Source organism: Miniopterus natalensis, chromosome 10 (assembly GCF_054644295.1).
Source record: "Miniopterus natalensis isolate mMinNat1 chromosome 10, mMinNat1.hap1, whole genome shotgun sequence".
Lineage (NCBI taxonomy): Eukaryota > Metazoa > Chordata > Mammalia > Chiroptera > Miniopteridae > Miniopterus > Miniopterus natalensis.
The window spans coordinates 54,997,765-55,017,946 of NC_142090.1; the positions used below are offsets into that span (position 1 = coordinate 54,997,765).

Here is a 20,182-nt window from a genome sequence, read left to right on the forward strand (position 1 = left end):
CGAAATGAAGCTTACCTAAAAATGTGTCTGCCAGAATGATGGATTGAGAAGATAAAGCTGCTCGGAAACCCTTACTTTCAGAAGGAATAATAGTTGACTGGCATACAAACGCTCCTACCAGATTCGTGTAATCATCTGAGCCTGCCACCATGTCCTTTACTGTAAAGTCTGTTATATTGTTGGTACAGAGAGCCATCTTCTCTCCCTAGGAAAACAAAGTCATAAGAAGTTTAATTGAAGGTCACACTCTAAACTGGACCTCAGCTAGCTAATGACTCTAGTAGAGCAGCGATTCTCTCCTCACTGCACTTCTGATTTATCAGATCTGGTGGGAGGCTCAGCCACCAGTATTTTTTAAAAGCTCTTGAGGCAATTCCAATGTTCTACCAGGGTTGAGAGTCACTGAAGTTATGACAAACACATTAATCCAAGGCTGCATTCTCCCTCCAACTACAAGCATCATTTGTGCTAGATGCAAGCCATCCAACTAAGGAAGTCAAGTCATCTATGAACTCTTCAAGTCATAGGATAACAATGCATACAAAGAGACTAGAAAACTGCTGATGGTGGTTTTAATGCCAAGGAAAAGACCTGCACTTCATAGGCTGATGTGTGCCGGAAAGGTGATGTGAAGGCTGAAGAAGAAAGCATGAAAGCCGTGTCTTTATTCACATACTCTTAGGTTCAGCAGCATGCATCTGCTCAGCTGCACAGTAAGTTGAAGGGAATACAAGGATTTACTTTTTAATCATTTGGAGGGTGGTTGGAACATATAATTTATAAAAATTGGAAGGCTCTTTAAATATAGTATGTTTAAATATACTGTAGTCCCAATGCAAAGGACTATAGCTTGCCCTCTAATTTCTATGAAGAAGCGTACAAAGGGAAAAAGGAACACTATTTTCCTGGGCTTAGATGTAGAGTGTGCACAGTGAACATAAAGGAAAGAATCAAGATTTCTCTTTGTTAATGCAGCTGGCAAGCCTAATCCATGAAGCTGGCTCCCTCCACCAAGCCGCCTCACCACAACACAGGTGCAACATATTTTTACTAAGCTTACATTAAATTTTTGAAGCCAAAAAAAGAGAAAAATGGACAAGAGCAGAGAGAAACTACTGAGAAAGGAAAGAGGAAAACAATAGTAAACAGAAAGGGATGGGAATATAGAGAAAAGAGAGAAAGAAGATGGAAAAGATGGAAGAAGAGACAGTGGTAATACAGGAATGAGACTTAGAAGTGTGATATAATGGAATTAATCTTATCCATTGCTTGACACAGTGGTAAACATAATAGGTACTTAATACATATTTATTTGTTGAGTACATTGAGTGACTAACCAATTAAGTGAGTATGTAAAATTAGGACAAGACAAATGTCATGCCATGTAAAATTTATAGATTTTTTTTAGAACACCTGTGATTGTTAAATCTCTTTATTTCCTTTGTACAAAGTCTGGCACAGCACCTCATAATAAAGAGCATTAGAAATACAGGAGTTAATATAGAAAGAGATATGAAGAAAAGGCCTTATATATGTATATACATCCCAACCCCGACCTTGTATGCCCTGAAAAATATTGAACATCTAGTTCTGTAACTCTCTCCATTACCAGTGTCAATTAAGATTCTGCTTCCTCCCACAGAAAATAAAATTCCTCTATTTATTAGCAGAGGCTACCTGATCAACTGACATTTGTCCCCTGCTTAACTCATTTTCTTTTTAACGAACTTCCTCTTGGAAATCTTTTTCTTTTTAAAACACAAAATTGACAATATTATAAACAATAAAACTTTCTCAAACTATAACTGCCTGCCCCAAAAATAGGAGGGATGATAAGCCTGATCCACTTTTACATAAGTGAAAGATCCTCAATGAGCTTACATCACAGCTCCAAGCTTTGGGGTTCAGCACTGGATGAGTGCTTTGATGGACTGAGAACCTGACAAGGTTGCCCCTGGTGGAGAAAGCTGCCAACCAACATGCTAGGAGGCAACAGAGGATTTAAGCAATCAAAGCTCTTTCCGATATCCGGTTGTTAGTTTCCATAGAGATTTTACTGGGCCACTGACATAGAAAATATCAACTCAGTCTAAGAAGAAATATAGCTCCATCTCACCTTTGCAGTCAGAACTCACCTCGTGCCCACACAAACTAATATTGAAGAAATGGAAGTATTTTGTTCCTTTGGAAGTAAAACTGGGGCCATTCATTAACGAGCCCACGCTGCTGAGGTTGCTGAAGTCATAGTGCAGACTCTGATTTTCTTTCTCATGATAGAAAAAGCAGTCACTATAGCAAACTGAGTGGTCCTTTGATTAAGATTAAGAAATGTAAAAAAAAAAAAATTAATAATATAGCAGGAAAGGAAGTATTCGTTACTTTGAAAAATGTGTTTCAAAATAGGTTCTAGGTTTAAATTCTGTTTTAGTAATTTCATCTTAGTTATATTTTACCATACTAATACAGAGAATTTCTACAGGGTATGGCAAAAGTAGGTTTATAGTTGTGAGTACGTGAAACACAGAGCTAAGAAAGCTATTGCAATAATCATAACCAGCATGACTTTTTCCATATGAACAACCATAAACCTACGTTTGCCCACCCCTGTATATATGCTAACTAGATTTTCTTAGGCAAAGTTTAGAAGATTCAGAACTATTTAAAGTAGTTATTCCAAGTTTAGTATCTTGTAGAAAGGTGTTTTAATGGTCAAAAGTCCCTTTAATATCCATTTAAATAGACAATAAAACTGCTTTCTCCTTCACCCATAATATGGCATCACCCTTTGTCCTTAAAATGTTATGACATCCTTGCTGCTCTCCATATACTCCTATCACCAACCTACAGAGGTTGTTTACTTGCTCTGCCTTAATACACAAGAAATCAATTTTAATATTTCTGGAAAGCATTCTTATTTGAGTGCTTCTCTTAATATTTTATGTCCCCAGAAACTAGCACTTACATGGAACATATTAAGTAAGTGATCCATAAATGTAAAAGGAGAGAAAACAAGAAAAGGAATGAAACGGTCATTTATAAATGTAACTAGCAACCTTGTAGCTCCTGAAGAAACATGACAGGGAACTTTTGAGTTTCTCTATTAAAATGCGCTCTCCCGGGGATGACTACAATGCAGACTCACTTACCCGAGTGCTCCTACTCCCAGGCCCACATGGAATACAAGCCTCCTTGCCATAGACCTGACGTACGGACAGGTAGGTGTCAGGTGGACACTCCTTGCACTGGTTGGTTTCTTTCTCAATGTAGTGGCCTGGGGGGCAGGGGACACACGATGAGCCCGACTGTTCAGAACCGAGGGCACAGGCACGGCATGAGGACGCCACCCCGTCAACTGCATTAGTGGCAGTGATAGAATAAATCTTCACCATGTCATTGATGAACCGTCTATTCTAAAAAGAGAGCAGAAAGTAATGACTTCTGCTTTGGGGCTTAATCGGACAACCAGATTGCTTTATGCTAATATCACCAAAATAAGCAGAGTGTTCGAGCCTTATAGTTTATAACTGAAAACGGATTAATATTCTTGCTTTGGGTTCTTTTTTCTTTAAAAATCTTAAATCTTAACACCAGAAGCTAATTTCCACAGCAATAGAGTTCCAGGAATTTTGTCACCATCACCATAGATATGTCCTAATTGGTACTCGCGTGGGCGTATTTTATAGACTTGACATCTGGAAGAACTAGCATGGTTTAATAGAGGAGCAGCTTTATCTCCCATCATCGTTTAATATAAGCCCAAACCTAATGCTACAGGAGAGTGTTGACAGTGTGGCCAGATGGAAGCCTTGGACTAACTTGGAAGACTAAGACTCTGGCCCTCGCCCAAAACACTAACTGTGCAATATTGATGCAATCACATGACTTCTTTGGACCTTCCTCTCTCTCTCTAGTACTTTCCCTAACCAACACTCTCTGACATCTACTGAAAGGATTTGGAAAGGAGAGCAAGAATCTGTGGCTTACTATACTTTTCCTTGTTGAGACACTGGGTCAATAAAGGTCTCGTTTTCATCAGTACAGAGCAGCACTACCATAGGCTACTTAATGCTTTTTGTCTGGAGCAAAGACAAAAGGAAGACAAGGAAGCATCCCATGGCATGTTCATGCCCCACATGATGGTAATCTGAACACTTCTAAGTAACAATTAGAGTCAAGTAAAATTTGGGGAATGGGTTCCCCAGCGAAAGCCTGAAGAGAAAATGCTGCATCTGCATCCATGGCTTTAAGGCAGCTGAACAAGTGGTTTACCTTGTTCTCAATGTGGGAAGATCACATCTGTGGAGATCCACAAAATTAATAGTCCCGCTACTATTGAAACATACAAAGGGATTTCCTTGGGGGAAGATGAAGGTCTACTCTAGCAGGGAAAGTAAGAGAGAGTAAATAATTCTGTGCACTAACCCAGTCCTGTGTCCACACACATTGTCCAGGCTATAAGGGGGGCACTACTGTAATGAAATTATAAAGCAACATCTGTTAATGCCTCCTGGACAAACGTCTGATCATTCAGATGAAGAAGAAAGTCACCAGCCTCCTCAGAGTCTCAGAAAGCTTTAAAAGTAAGTTTTTACATAACTACAAGATTAGATGTTCTTTCTCCTATGCTTTTGGTAACTATAATTGTTTACAGAGTAGAACAATTCAAAGATTCACTGTATTGTTCCATTTCACACATTCTTGCTCTCAAAAAAATGAAAGAATAACCACTTTTATACCAATCTACTCCATAACCAAAGCTTGATTTCACATCAATAAAAAGCTGTATTTTGCTCCAGGAGATATGAGTGATCACTTTCTATGAATCTCCACTGGGGGCATCATCTTTGTATTAAAAAATATCTCTATATACTTGGAACTTACATCTTGACCCTGATTGGTTCTCTGGAATGCCCATGTAAATGTGAAGGTTGCATTCTTGAAGATGATGTGGGTGTAAGCTTGTTTTTCTTTGGTTCCACCCCATGATTCCACCACGTTGGTACTTTTTCTATTAATATCCTAAAAAATATACACAGAAAAGCACAAACTGAGCACTAGTATACATGTGTATTCGTTATAAATACGTGTTTGTATTTACAGCATACCCTGCAGGGTTTATAAATATATTATCTGCAAAGCATTTAACCCTAGAATTCTCAAAACTTCCCTTCAAGTGGCATAAGCACTCACTAGCTTAGTAATTATATCGACCACATTGTCAATGTAACCTGAAAGAGGTCTCGAATCATAGTATGTCTAAGAGGGTCTTTGGGTGGGAGTGAGAGGAAGGGAGAGAGAGAGATTTAGAGAGATTGAGAGAGAGAGAGAGGGAGAGAGACTGACTCTAACTTGGAGAAATACACTTAGAAGGGGAAATATAATTCCTCAAACTTCTCATAGTAAACTTAATAAAATGGCAAGACTTTCCAGTTTTATATTTTTCTTTGGGAGATTCTGACAGGCAGCTCTTGCACAGAAATTGTAAGTTCTCCCTGTTTTATACTTGCAACTTCTAGGCTTACCCAAGTGCAGATTCATCAGAATGTGACTGTATGTTCATGAATTAGTCTTTGGCTTATACTTTAATTTTAACAGGATTAATTTGTGTAATATTTTATTTCTAATTACCTTAGCTAAATTCAATATTTAGAATAACATATAAATGTGTGACACTCCAACCAACATGTTGTCATTAACATGGTTTGAAAGAAAGTATAATAAATCAACCAAATCATGTAATACTCATCTAATTTATTTGAAATGAAAACCAAAACTAACCCTGAATTTTCTTATTAGTCTTCCCAGCAGAACCCCTAATACATGACTTTGGATGGGTTTCTGTTAATTATCTGGGATGCTGACAATATGGTGGCATGAACTCAAGACATCTCTCTTTCTTTCTATGATATAAACATAGGAGTCAAACATGTTATACAGCAACCAAATATGCCATAAAGAGATGCATGTTGTGTTCATGCTACAGATAGAAGTAACAGAATGTGCATTTAATACATTACAAACTTCCCCACATTACCAAACAACCAAATCATTATATGTGCCACTTCCTAAAAGGAGTTCATAATATACAGATAGTGCCTTGTTAAACACCATTTCTCTGGATGTTTACTGCAATAACAAATGGAATTTCTTTCATTACTGCAACTAATACCAACTTATATTTGTAAAACACTACACAATTTTGAAAGCATTTTGATGTGCTATTTTAACTGATATCTCAAAAAATCCTGTGAGAAGACCAAATCACACAGAAAGACAACTAACAGATTCTGCTATGAGCTAAAATTTCAATACTAATTTACCAAAATAAAGAGCTGTAATACCTACCCTCAGGAGTATTGGGTCAAATGAGAAAGACACACACAAAAATGAATACATCCACATAATTAAAGTAGGATTTTCGCAAAGGCTTTTAGGAGCACACTAGAGAAAGTTGTTAATTTTACTTAAAGGAATGAAAGAAATCTTCCCAAAAGAGGTGACATTTGAGCTGCCCTGGAAGTATGAATGGGTGATCACTAGACAGAAAAGCAAAAGGAAGAATGTCATCCTAACCTAGAGAGGCAAGAATAGAGAAGTGAAGAAGTCAGGGTGTTCCACTAACAATCAGGCTGCCCAAAGAGTGTGAATATTCACAGCAGGTTTGGTAACAGAGGGCAGGCAAAGAGTACAGAAAGCTGTATAGATGCCATGCTAACGAATTTTAAGTATATTTATAGCCTACTGGTTCTCAAACTTTAGTGTGTATCAGAATTACCCTTGAGGCTTGCTAAAATTAGGGAATGCTGGGCCTCATCACCAGAGTTTCTCATTAAGACTAGGATGGGGCTCAGAAATTAGCATTTCTAACAAGTTGTCCAGTGATGCTGGTCCAGGGACCACACTTCAAGAACTACCCCCGTAGACAGTAAAAAGCCACCTAGGGTAAGGGGGTAGATCTGATGTGGATGCCTCTACTATTGTTTCTGTGTTTATAAAGATATTTTGACAGCAGCATAGATGAGAGAATGGGGATAAAAGGCATGGATAGGAGACTACTGTTAAAAGGTAATAGGAATCTAAATGTCAGCTATGGGTCTGAGAATGAAGGGCTAAGAGATTAAAGAAATAAGGAGGCAGAGTTGGGAGAATTGAGCACTTACTGGTTATTTGTGGTATAATATAGATGGATGTGTTATTATTCATGATCTCCTTTTACCACCATGAAGTCAATCTTTGTTTTCAGAACTAAATAGTCTACCTTCATTTAAGCTTTTAGTAAGCACGAATAAATATTTAAATCTCCATATATCTTGTAGAGAAAATTGAGAGAAAATTCATGGAGAGAAAATTGTTAATGGACTGTTAACTAGCTATTAAAGGATCTTTGGAAAAACAAAAACAAATCATGTCTGTAAAGTCACTACTTAATTAAAATGCTAAAATCTTAGCCAGCAAGCTTTTAATACCCACATGAGGTCCAGTAAATTTTTAAGCTAACAGTTGAGATTTATAGGACATCTAGAAAAGGGGGGCACAATTATGACATGTACATAGTAAAGTCCTTTGTCTGTCTACACTGATTAAATTTAACAAGGAAGTGTTTTCTTTCTCCAACTGTCTACAACATTACTACCTCCCCTCACTTATTGATACACATTTTTCTGTCCCAATGGCTTGAACTGCTAAATGGCTATTGGGGGAAATTTTTCATTCTGCTAATGGTGTATTTTTATGTAGACACTTTCTACCAGATTAATATTCTCTAACTGCTGTCAGTTGCCCAGCCCCCCGCACTCAGTCCTTCCCACAAGGAACAAATGCTTTCTTTGTGGGTGTCACTGCATAATTCTTAGAGACTTCTTTAGACACTTTTAAATGTTTTTGGAAGTCCCTAAGCATGGGAAGAAAAATAAGATTTTTATCCCAACCTGTATAAATGAATTCACACTTGAAAGAGAAGGTTAAACTTCTAGATTTCTAAATCTGCCTTTGAAAGCCACTCTTTCACTTACCACCATGAAGTACAGAACACAGTCAGCGGAGCAGAGGGTCTCAAAGACAAATGTTATTCTTCCCAGTTCAGAACCCATGGCTCCAGTCATAGATGTTGGTGGTCTATTTGACAGATTAAAATTACAATGCTATAGTGTGTTCTAAATACAATCTGGAACAAATTGTCACTTTTTCATTAACCTGAAAGCCATGCTCTTCTTGTCCCCTATTCTGCTGCTCCCCCAATCCAACTCCTTCCTCACTCAATCTCTGCATGGCCATACCCTTTGTCCTAAATGGAGTTACTATTTAGGACATGTTACTATGCTTGAATCTCCTGGTATAAGTGCTACCACCCATCCTAAAGCAAGCAAAGGACACCTACTGGGAAACGTCAACCTGGAAAACTAAAGCAAAATGAGATTTTTAAACTTGTGACATACTAGTTTACAGATAAAACTGAGAGAAAATAAAATATAAAGCATAAGATACCACTGCATATAACCTGGACTAAGAGGTCTTCATTAAGCATCCAAGAATCATGATTATTGTAACATTTAAATAAAATATTATATAAAACTTTCAGCTTCATCTAATACATAATTAATAGTTATAGTTTCTCAGTCACTGATTCTATGATATTCTTAAATACATTATAGTACTTGTTATTTGCTAAGTATATTGCAATATTAATATATTTTATAAAGGCAGTCCTACTCCATCTATCTCTATAGGGAAACAGGCATGAGGATTCTTACAGAAGGAAATCAGAATTGGTTTTCCTTACTTAAATCCTGGGATATGCAAGTTTAAGATCAGGTAATCATTATCAGAACCTCCAGCTCCACTCTTGATATGATCTCCAGCCACCTCCCAACCTGGAAATGATAAAGTCATCTTTATTAGTAAAAATTCCATTAATTATTTTGCACCAATTTTTTTAAATAAGGTTAAAAAAGACCCTTATGTTCAAAGTTAGAAATACTCCAAAAGAATTCCCTATTTTTAAATTGCACGTGCAAATTGCATGTAAAGGTGAACTCCTACATATCAATAAAAACATTCCATGTGATTCCCCAGAAATAATCAAATAATACATATTTTTGCATAAAAGTTATTTATTGAGAAAACAACAGTTTTCTCAATGAGGCACAATTATCTTTTTAAAAACTAAAACAGATGGTCTTAATTCATTCTAATATAATACAATAAGATAGAAAATCTTAGTCTCCAGGTAACCCATGAGAAACAGAAACCTCAAATTACATAATGAAGACAATTTGAGGTTGAGAGTTATTTTTTATAGTTTGCTAAATATTGTCGTTCCCTAACTTAACCCTTGTTCTGCATCCACTCACTTATTCATTCACTCAGTTGGTATTCACTGAGTGCTAAGAAATATGACCTACACTAGGGATAGAAAGGCAAGACTGGATTCTCCCTCACTGAAGAATCAGTAGAATATGAGAGACACACACTAACAATCGTCAACAGTAGGGGTGATACAGATGAATGCAGAAGGTGCACAAAAACAACCAACATACCATAGGCTGGAATGGCCACAATATAATGAGGAAAAGAGAAGCATCCCCCACACACAATCAAGCATGGTTATTAATTAATGGCAATGGCCTAGCATTGACACTTCCATCTCTAAAAGAAAATGTCAACATCTGCTACTCCAATAAGTATAAGGGAGAAACTGAGGAAGGGATTCATGTCAGTGCTAGAGTAGTGATTTGGCAGTTTTTTGAAATGTTATAACCAGCAGTTTATAGAAAGGTAATATGTTGACTATACATAAACAAACTAGTCCTAAAAATAATACGCAGTAATCTACTTGCTTATGAGAGAAATGCCAATTGTTCTGCTGTCTAAAAGTTCATGCGGTTAAAACAAGAGACAAGCAGGTATGAACTCCTAATGTTAAGAGCTGAACAGCCATAAAAAGTCTGGTCCAGTGGGACGCCAGGCCCTTGGCTGCTCTGTAAGTAACGTGAAAGGCATGCAGGTTCAGGCAGGCTGCAAACTTGCATCTGGGGTTAATGGAAGAGAGATACTCCCACACGGAGAACATCTATACCAAGGGAGGGAGGAATTACCAATGCTTCTCTAAGATCTCTTCCTAGTATTAAGAAATGTCATGAGGAGGGACAAAACAGCAGAGAAGGCCAAAGGAAAGGAAGCAGTACATGGATGGTAAAAAGCTAAGTTGGGAGAGAACTAATATCCTTGCAAGAAAAAACATTTCTCATGTTTTAAGCATTGCCTGTTGTTAAAAGGTTGAATTGCGCCCCCAACCCCCAAAGATATGCAGAAGTCCTAATCCCTGGAGCCTGCGAATGGTCTTTATTATTTGCAAACAGAGTCTTTGCAGACATAATCGAATTAGGATGAGGCCTTTAGGGTGAGCCTTAATGCAATGTAACTGGTGTCCCTATGAGGAGAGGGAAATTTGGACACACACGCAGGGAGAACAAAGACTGTGTGAAGACAGAGACACAGACACAAGGAGAAGATGACCACGTGACGATAGAGGCAGAGACTGGAGTTATGCTGCCAGAAGCCAGGGAATGCCTGGGGCTACCAGAAGCTAGAAGCAAGGAAGGATCTGCCCAGAGAGGCCCGCCAACACCTTGATTTAGGATTTGTGCATAATTTCTTTTTTTACATCACATTGTTTCTTTGGTATAAATTCCTAGAAGTAAAGTTACTGGACTGAAGAACGGAAACATTAAAATTCTTGAAACATTGCTAAACTTTTTTCCATATGGCTGTCCATTTTAATGACTACATAACGTTTCATTCAACTAGTATGGCGTAAATTTTGTAGACATTATCCATTTGCTAGATATTTAGATTATTTCAATTTTTATTATTACAGATAATGCTCAATGAACAGTTTCTCAAATACACGGTAACTTGTCTTCAACTTTGAATCCCTCTTAGGCGAAATTCCAGAACATAAAGATTTACTTCTACATGCCTGTGCTGCAATTGTGCAAAACTCAAACTGAAAATACAGTAACCTCAAAGTACTCCAGGTCACACAAGGCAAATTGGTCAAAGCACATCCACTTTAACTCGGTGACTCACGACTATCTCACGACAGTGGCTGCCCTGGGCCTCTCGCTTGGATCTCCATTCCTTGGAGTGCTGCTCCTCGCAAGGTTGGTTACTGAAACTCCCAGTTACAAAAATATAATCACCTCTCACCTTTTTGCTTTTCACATTACTGTTTGTCATTGTGGTGTCACATACTAATATTACACAGATGTATACTTTCCAAATTAATAATTGAATGTTTCTGGGAAATAAGCAAATATTTAAACTATAGCCTATAAGTGAATGAGTGGGTAAATCAAGCACTATTATGAAACTTAGACTAGGAGGAAATTCTCTAAAAGATCCAATGAAAGTTTTGATAATTTTTACTAGTAAATGAATACACACACACACAGTATTGATGCTTTCATAGAGTCATTCAATACCCTAGCCTTCCCAATCTTACTTTTCCAATGCCTTAACTTTCTCAGCCTAGAATTCAATCATAGTATCTTTTTAAAACATAAACCTTCATGGTTAGGTAATAACTATTTTTTCTTTTTCTCCCTTAGGATAAATTTCTACAAGTGGAATTACTGATCAATAAAGAGGGATATTTTCATAATGTTCAATATATGTTAAAGCTTCTTCACACATCTGTTTAACCAACATTACCCAAGGACCAATTATTTGTCAGTCCCTGTATTCATGTGTATACCTCACTTTCTACATCCCAAGCCAGTTTATTCTGGATAGGTACTGATTTAAAACAGATGTAATTAAAAAGCATTTTTTACAATGATCAAATATAATATTTTAAAAAGTGAGCTGATAAAAAATGCTAATGAGTTTTAACAAGTAAAGGATGCATTTTGGTGTAAAACCCTAGTATTTATAACACCTACTCCTAGTGTCAAGTTTAAAAATACATACATAGATATTGTCATTCAATTCAACCAACAAATATTGCAGAACAATTAACCATGAGGCTCTCTAAGAACTTAAAATGCAAGAATATTCAGCAACCTTCCTATAGAAGCCTGCCACATTTTCAAGTTTCCAGTAAATCAGGTTCATCAGTATTTAGTAATCAGGGTCAAAGACTTCATAGGCAAAGAGAGAGATGATTTAACTAAGCTCTCACCATGGCTCAGTGTTGAGCGAGACAAAACCAATCCAGGCAGAAATGCTGTCACACTACCCTTCAAAATGGCAAATGACAGATTTCATTACCTCCCTTGGTAATCTATTCTGGTATTTATAACCATAATTGGTCCTCCTCAATATCTACCTCTAAACTGACTCCAAAAATGCAAAAGAGTTTATATTCTTACAGGAAAGTCATCTGACTGTAACACCTCATTTTTACATGAGAGCTCAAAGACAGGCAAGTAGCCAAATAAGATTAAAGTCCCTCGTACCCACATGTAGTACGTGTTTAAAGAGCTGAATCTGAAAGTCTCTGCTGCGAAAATACATCAAGTAGGCCGACTCTGAACTCACCATTCATTCCATCACACTTTGAATTCCCAACATTAAAGCAGGAGGTTTTCATGTTGCCAGGAAGGACATTCCACCATTTATATTCAAACCCAAGCGCAGGCTCCGTTCCTGCTGGACACGGTCTACATTCTGCAGGAGACAAGTGGGGCAAATAATTACAGTTAAACTGCATCTGGACAACTTCCTCTCCCTCTGTTCCAAGCACTATTAACATTTAATTAGCACAGGGGGAAGTGGGAAGGAGAGATATTGAGCCACCAATTCCCTTCAGAATGAATAACTTTTTCAAAAGCAATCAGGAAAGAAAAATAATTCTGGATATATTATGCACATATATACTTGACTTACATGAAAAAGGAAAAAGGCAAATGCAAAATCTTTTAAAATAATTTCCCCCTTCATTTCTGGGAGTAACTGCTAATGCTGAATTATCCTCTACAAGAGTAATCCTGAAACAGGTTCTCTTACATGTGATTTTAGAATCAGTACCCTCCACCTCATGAATAAGGAAATATTTCCCACTCCTTATTGGCTATTAAACTGAATACAATTTTATGTCATTTAATTATGGACTGATTACTGGAAATTCAAAATATTGGCTATTTTAAAACGTGATACTGGGAGCCCTGGTCAGGTGGCTCAGTTTGAGCATATACCCTGTCAGGGCACATACCTAGGCTGCGGGTTTGATCCCCAGTCAGGGAGCATACAAGAGGCAATCAATCAATGTTTCTCTCTCTCTCAAAAAAATCAATTAAAAAAACATATCCCAGGTGAGGATTGGGGGAAAAAAAAGGACACTGGGAGTTGAAGGGTTTGCAAAGAGTTAAGGTTTATAAACAAACCTGATTTAAATTAACATCTGTACTAATGAAATAAAAGGGTCTTTTCTAACCATTTTTTAATTTACCTAAGACACTTTGCATCAGTGAGAGAAGGGGTAGGGAGAGAAAATGTTCACTGAACAAATACTTCCTGGTACTGAAGTATTGCAGGAGACATTTTTATACAACCTTCTCAGTGATGATGAGCTAGATATTATTACTCAAAACTACAGATGAGAATATTGAGGTTCAGAAGGTTTAAGAAACTTGGATAACCCACGCCATTGGTAACCTGAAGGATGTGGACTCAAACTCAAGTCAATTCGACTCTCGAGTACTTTTTATGTTCTCTCTCAAAGGCTCTGGATATTAAGTATCCAGCATGGCTATATTCAAGTAAGAAACCTAAAATGCCACTAAAATGCACTGTAATCTTTGCCTACCAAAATTAAAACAAAGTCTGTAACCACTTTCTATATTATTTGGTAAGTACTAAAATTTTCCCAACTATATGCTTGAAAACAATTTACTTAGGGACTATGATATGCCATATGATCTAATGAACAAGGAGCAATTTTTTATATTATTGTAGCACAAAATGTGATTTATTATTCCAAAGCTGAATTAGAAGACATTATATTTAATGCTTACATCAATATATGTGTACACACACACTGGAAAAGAAGTGCTTATCCTTAATCACTTAATATGGTGGAATTTCTTATTACTACCTAAAGGCAGAGTCATCCCATTAAGAGTGTATTACACAAAATGTCATTAAAAAGTGATCTTTATGATATGGTAAATAAGCCAATGCAGTCTCATGATGCCATTATCATGTTTCTTAACTCTACTTCAGTCTCTGAGAAAAGTATATTTTAAAGAATGATTTCATAAGAACAATTTAGAACAAAGTCACAGCAGTCCAACAAAATTATTATGCTGAAGGTCCAATTAATGGACCAACTGATATCCTACCCTTTGTTCCATCTGAAAATGTCCCAGGAGGGCAGGGATGGCAAGAAGATGATCCATTGTTATAAAATCCAGGGTTGCAAGGTGGACAATCCTTCTTCTCTCCAGAAGGGGGCAACCTAATAGCATCTTTGAGATCTTCTCGGCAGATTTTGGGCTCTATCCACTTGTACATTATCTGTGTCTGCAAAAAAAGCTTATAAGTCATTTAACATCCTTTATTTGCTTTAAACTTCCAGTAACACAAATGTTAAACTCTCAGCCTAGAAAAATTCCAAATAGTGACAGAATAGAATGGCCAAATGAATACAATCTAAAATATTAGTAAGAAAACGAGACAAAAAGAAAAAAAAAAACTTTAGCAGCAAAAAATGACCATTATTTCCAAGTATTTTTACCCTAAACTACAGATGGCTTTACCTAAGACACAGTATGTTCCTCATCATGAAATTCCTCTTTAAAATACAGATAATGAGATTATAGCCCTTACTCTTCTATCTACCCATTCACTTTATTCCTTAACTAATATAAGCTTCTATGCAGAGACTAACTTTTTCATTTTGAGACCTGTACTACTCTCTCTTCCTTTCCCTCAACCACAGTACCTATCACCAGGCTTTCCATAGAGTAATTTAAAAAATAAAATAAAACAATTATTTTTAAAGAAGAATATATCTAGCTTCACATTTTAATCCTGTTACTTAATAAATACTGGTAGTTGCTCTCTAGATCTTTTCCAGTAACCTGATATTAAACTCTAAGACCTGTAGCTAAAATATTTTCTTCTGTGGAGTTTAGGCCCTCCTGCATGTGTGCCAAACATCAGGATTAAGACAGCCTCTAGTCTTCTGGTTAAGGTGGTAGCAAAGGTAAATGCAGTCCTGGCATCCTCCTGGGACCACATCAAAATTACAATTAAACTACAGAAAAACTGTCATTTAGCACCACCTGAAATCTAGCCAAACAGAAGTCCTATAATTAAGGATATACAGAAGAAGCCACATAGAGACTGGTAGGAGGAGCAAAGATACAGAATGAGATGGTTCCACACCCACCTATGTGGATAAAAATCAAGAGAGAACTCTCAGCTGCAGAAGTCCCCTACGAGGAGCGTGTGGTCCCAGCCCCATACCAGGACCCCCAGCCCAGGTTTCCAGTGTCAAGAGAAGCCCCCATAACTTCTGACTGCGAAAACCAGCAGGTATTGTGTCTGAGTGAGACAGAGAACTGCTGGAGTCGCAGGCATTCCTATTAAAGGACTGGAGCACAGACCTACTTGAACTCACTCTCTCTGAGCTCCAGCACTGGTACAGCAGCTCAAACGGCATCAGGGACATATGGGGAGGAACTGAATTATCTGGCTCTGGGGTGAGAGCTAGAGGGGCAGCTTTCTTCCTGATAGAAGTGCTGGCAGAAGCCATTGTTCCTTTTCTGAGTCCTTCCCTCTGCAGGTACAGGCTGACACCATATCTGAGTCTCAACCAACCTAACACTATTAGCTATGCTCCAGTGATTCCTTGAGATGCTGCCCAATCCCAAACTGTGGGTAAGTCCAAGCCACTTCCAGTGCTGTGGACTTTCCTAAAATCTCTAAAAGGTTCACAAACCCCAAACAAGCAGCATCTGACCTTGTCCTGGCCCATACCACTTGCTAAGTGGCCCCATCTCCTGCATCATTAGCAGCCAGCCTCTGTTTGTAGCTTGGTCTTTCCCAGGCACCAATAACCCCTGCAAAAGTAGCAGTCATCTGCAGATCATGTTGTAGTTCATGCAGTGAGGCCCAGAGCAGGACACAGGTGGTGGCCTACCTTGGCCTGCATCTCTGAGAAGCCCCAGAGCCAGTACACTTGGTGGCCAGCTTCAGGCTATGACAAAGCACCATCCAACCACCAACGTGAGCAACACACTCAAGGGGTAGACCTGGCAGGCATTAGAGCTTCACTGAAGTGAGTTCTGCTCCATGGGGTTGGCTCCTGCATAGCAGCTCCTCCACTGTAGTCAAAGCTGGTCCTTGTAGCCGGTCAACTTGGGGATCAATCCCACCCACTGATGTGCCAACAGCAGTCAAGGCTCAACTACAACAGAGGGGTTCACACAGCCCACACAGGGGGTATAGTGGGAGTGTCCAGCTTGGGTGACCATGAAGGCTGTGTCTCTGGGCCCTACAGGACATCTACTACATGAGGCCACCCTACCAAGACTGGGAGACATAGCATATCTAACTAATAGAGCAATTTTCAACAAGTGTGCCACAAGAATTTTTTAAATATGTAATACCTGAAAATTTAGTCAAGAGCACTGACTTCTTTTCCTTTAGATTGTAAAATAAAAAAGATAACAATAGCCAACACAACAATAGCTGTCCGGTGTAAATAAATCAAAATTATATCTATTTTTTTGTCTGATTGGCAAAAAACTGAATATACTTTTGGTGTGCTCCACAATTTTAGTAATTAGTTTATGTGTGACATGAGATAAAAAAAAGATTCAAAATCATTGATCCAATATAAGACATAGAAACAAAAACAGGAGGTAGTCAAAATGGGGAGACAAAGAAACATGTCCCCCCAAAAAGAACAAGAGAAATCTCCAAGAAAAAAAAATTAATGAAATGGAGGTAAGCAAACTACCAGAGTTCAAAGCACTGGTTATAAAGATGCTGAAAAAACTTAGTGAGAACTTCAAAAGCACAGAAAAGGACAAAGAAACCGTAAAAAAGAACCAGTCAGAAATGAAGAATACAATAACTGAAATGAAGAGCACACTAGAAGGAATCAACAGCAGATCAGATGATGCAGAGGATCGAATCAGAAGTTTGGAAGACAAGGTAGCAGAAAACAATCCATCAGAGAGCAAAAAGAAAAAAAATTAAATGAGGATAGATTAAGAGGCCTCTGGGACAATATCTAGTGTAATAAAATCCACATCATAGGGATATCAGAAGGAGAAGAAAGAGAGCAAGGAACTGAAAACCTATTTGAAGAAATAATGACTGAAAACCTCCCTAACCTGGTGAAGAAGAAAAAATAAAGTCCAGGACAGAGAGTCCCAAATAAGATGAACACACAGAGGCCCACACACATCATAAACAAAGACACATCATAATTAAAATACCAAGGTTAAAGACAAAGAGAGAATCTTAAAAGCAGCAAGAGAAAAACAGTTACCTATAAGGGTGCTTCCATGAGACTGTCAGCTGATTTCTCAACAGAAACTTTGCAGGCCAGAAGGGATTGGCACAAAATATTCAAAGTGATGAAAAGCAGGACCTACAACCAAGATTACTCTACCCATCAAAGCTATCATTTAGAATCAAAGAGCAGGTAAAGAGCTTCCCAGGCAAGAAAAAGCTAAATGAGTTCATCACCACTAAACCAGTATTATAAGAAATGTTAAAGGGCCTTCTTTTAAAAGGAGAAGAAAAAAGATAAAAAATATGAATAATAAAATGGCAATAAATAGATATTTATCAACAACTGCTTTAAATGCAAGTAGATTAAATGCTCCAATCAAAAAAAATATGGTGACTGAATGGATAAGAAAACAAGACCCTTTCATATGCAGTCTAAAAGAGACTCACTTCAGATCAAAACATACACACAGACTGAACGTAAAGGGATAGAAAAAAAAGTCATGAATATGGAAACAAACAAAATAAGTGGGGGCAGCAATATGTATACCAGACAAAACAGACTGTTAAACAAGAGACAAAGAAGGACCCAGCAATCCCACTTCTAGGTACTTATCTAAAAAAACCAAAACACTAAATCAAAAAGACATATGCATCCATACATTCATTGCCGCATTATTTACAATAGTCAAGAAATGGAAACAATGTGTCTGTCAATAGATGAATGGATAAAGAAGAAGTGGTGTATACATATAATAGAATAGGACTCGACCACAAAAATGAAGTCTTGCCATCTGCAACAACATGGATGGACCTAGAAGATACTGTGCTGAGTAAAATAAGTCAGAGAAAGATAAACGCCATATGCCTGGGCGTGTGGCACAGTGGGTTCAAATGTTGTCCCATACACTGAAAACTATGGATTCGATTCCCGGTCAGGGCAGATGCCTAGGGTGCAGGTTCAATCCCCAGCTGTGGCATGTACAGGAGGCAACCAATCAACGTTTCTCTCAAACATTGATGTTTCTCTTTCTCTCTCTCTCTCTCTCCCTCCCTCCCTCTCTCCCTCTCCATCCTTCCCCTCTCTAAAATCAATAAGAATATCCTCAGGTGAAGATAAAAAATATAAATGCCACATGATTTAACTTATACGTAGAATCTAAAAAACAAAATAAACGAACAAGTAGAAAAGAAACAGAGTCATAGATACAGAGAATATTTGGACAGTTGCCAAATGGGAGGGGGATTGGGAGGATGGGTGAAAAAGGTGAAGGGATTAAGAAGTACAAAGAGGTAGTTACAGAATAGTCATGGGAATGTAAAGTACAGCCTAGGGGATATAATCAATAATATTGTAATAACTGTGTGTGATGTCAGATGAGTACTTTTTTTATCCAGGTTATCACTTCATAAGTTATATAAATGTCTAATCACTGGGTTGTACACCAGAAACTAATATAATATTGTAAATCAACTGTAATTGAAAAATAAAATATTATTTTTTTAAATGACAGCTTCTGCCCTGGCACGGCAGCTTAGTTGTTCAGAGCGTTGTCCCAATATGCCACGGTTGTAGGTTTGACACCCGGTCAGGGCACATATAAGAAGCCACCAATGAATGTATAAATGAGTGGAACAATAAATCGACATCTCTCTCTCTCTCTCTCAACCTCTCTCTCTCTCTTCCTCCCTCCTTTCCTCTCTCTCTGAAATCAATCAATCAATTAATTTTTAATAATAAAAATAATAAAGACAGCCTCTAGCTTCAGGGAGGAAAGTCTTTTAAATCTTATCCTTTCATTCTTTTTCACACATGCATACACCCCCACACAAAACAAAATACAACAAAATAGCTGTGACTCAGCCAAACCCAGAAAGTTGTAATTATAAAATTATTCTCTTTTGAAACCAAAACATTAAATGGGTTAGCCATTTCAAAAACAAAGTTGGTATTTTCAGTCGGCGAAAGGTATTCTAAATACAAAGAGAACAATAAATAAATTATTTCATAACTAAATACAGTTTTTAAAAAAGAAATTAATAGCTTCTTTCATCAGACATATAATCTGCTGAATATATCTTTCTCCTTGAAAACAACTTCTGCAATAATAAGTCTAATTCTAAAGCTGGAGAACCAAAATTAAAGGCAATTCTCTACAGCTATTTTGAGTTAATAGAAAATCACATATAGTAAGCCCTTTAGGCCACTTTCTTTTATTCTCAAGTATTCTCTTACAGAAGAGTAAACTATCTTATCTGAAGAAGGATGCTTAAGAAAATGGTTTAAAAGTAAAATGTCTCAACAGAATTATAAATAATATATATTTTTTTACATTTCACAGCTCTCTTTCTGCATTCGTTTTATGACTTATGTCATAAAACAGTCTAACCAGCCACTTCACCCATCTGCCTCTCTCTTGCCATCTGTAAATTAATGGCCATTCCCAGTGGAGCTTCCTAAATAGCTGAAAAATAAATTAGATTCTGTATCCAAAGGGGTTCTCAATTCCCCTGAGAAAGACAATATAAAGTTCAGAGGATCTAAGCAAAAAAAAAAAAAAAAAATCATTCTATTTGGGGGATCATCTTTTTAACATTCTGGCTTAACAAATACAGAAAACAACTTTTCAATCCACGCCAATTCACAAATTTGCTGATTTATTTTGACATTAATTAAAATTGCATTGCATTGTGTGTGAGTTACTGCAGTGCT

At 37.4% G+C, this 20,182-nt stretch overlaps 1 protein-coding gene across 1 annotated transcript in view; it reads right to left on the reverse strand.

The window, feature by feature from the left end:
* The window catches only part of ELAPOR2 (endosome-lysosome associated apoptosis and autophagy regulator family member 2), a 160,887-nt gene that overhangs the window by 30,266 nt on the left and 110,439 nt on the right, over nucleotides 1-20,182 (reverse strand). Inside the window, exons 9-16 of the mRNA XM_016218812.2 lie at nucleotides 14,343-14,523; nucleotides 12,541-12,669; nucleotides 8,780-8,870; nucleotides 8,013-8,115; nucleotides 4,882-5,019; nucleotides 3,147-3,410; nucleotides 2,136-2,309; nucleotides 16-205 (exon numbers count right to left, since the gene is read on the reverse strand). Of these exons, the coding sequence (XP_016074298.2) occupies nucleotides 16-205; nucleotides 2,136-2,309; nucleotides 3,147-3,410; nucleotides 4,882-5,019; nucleotides 8,013-8,115; nucleotides 8,780-8,870; nucleotides 12,541-12,669; nucleotides 14,343-14,523 (1,270 nt within the window). The remainder of the gene's footprint in view (nucleotides 1-15; nucleotides 206-2,135; nucleotides 2,310-3,146; nucleotides 3,411-4,881; nucleotides 5,020-8,012; nucleotides 8,116-8,779; nucleotides 8,871-12,540; nucleotides 12,670-14,342; nucleotides 14,524-20,182) is intronic.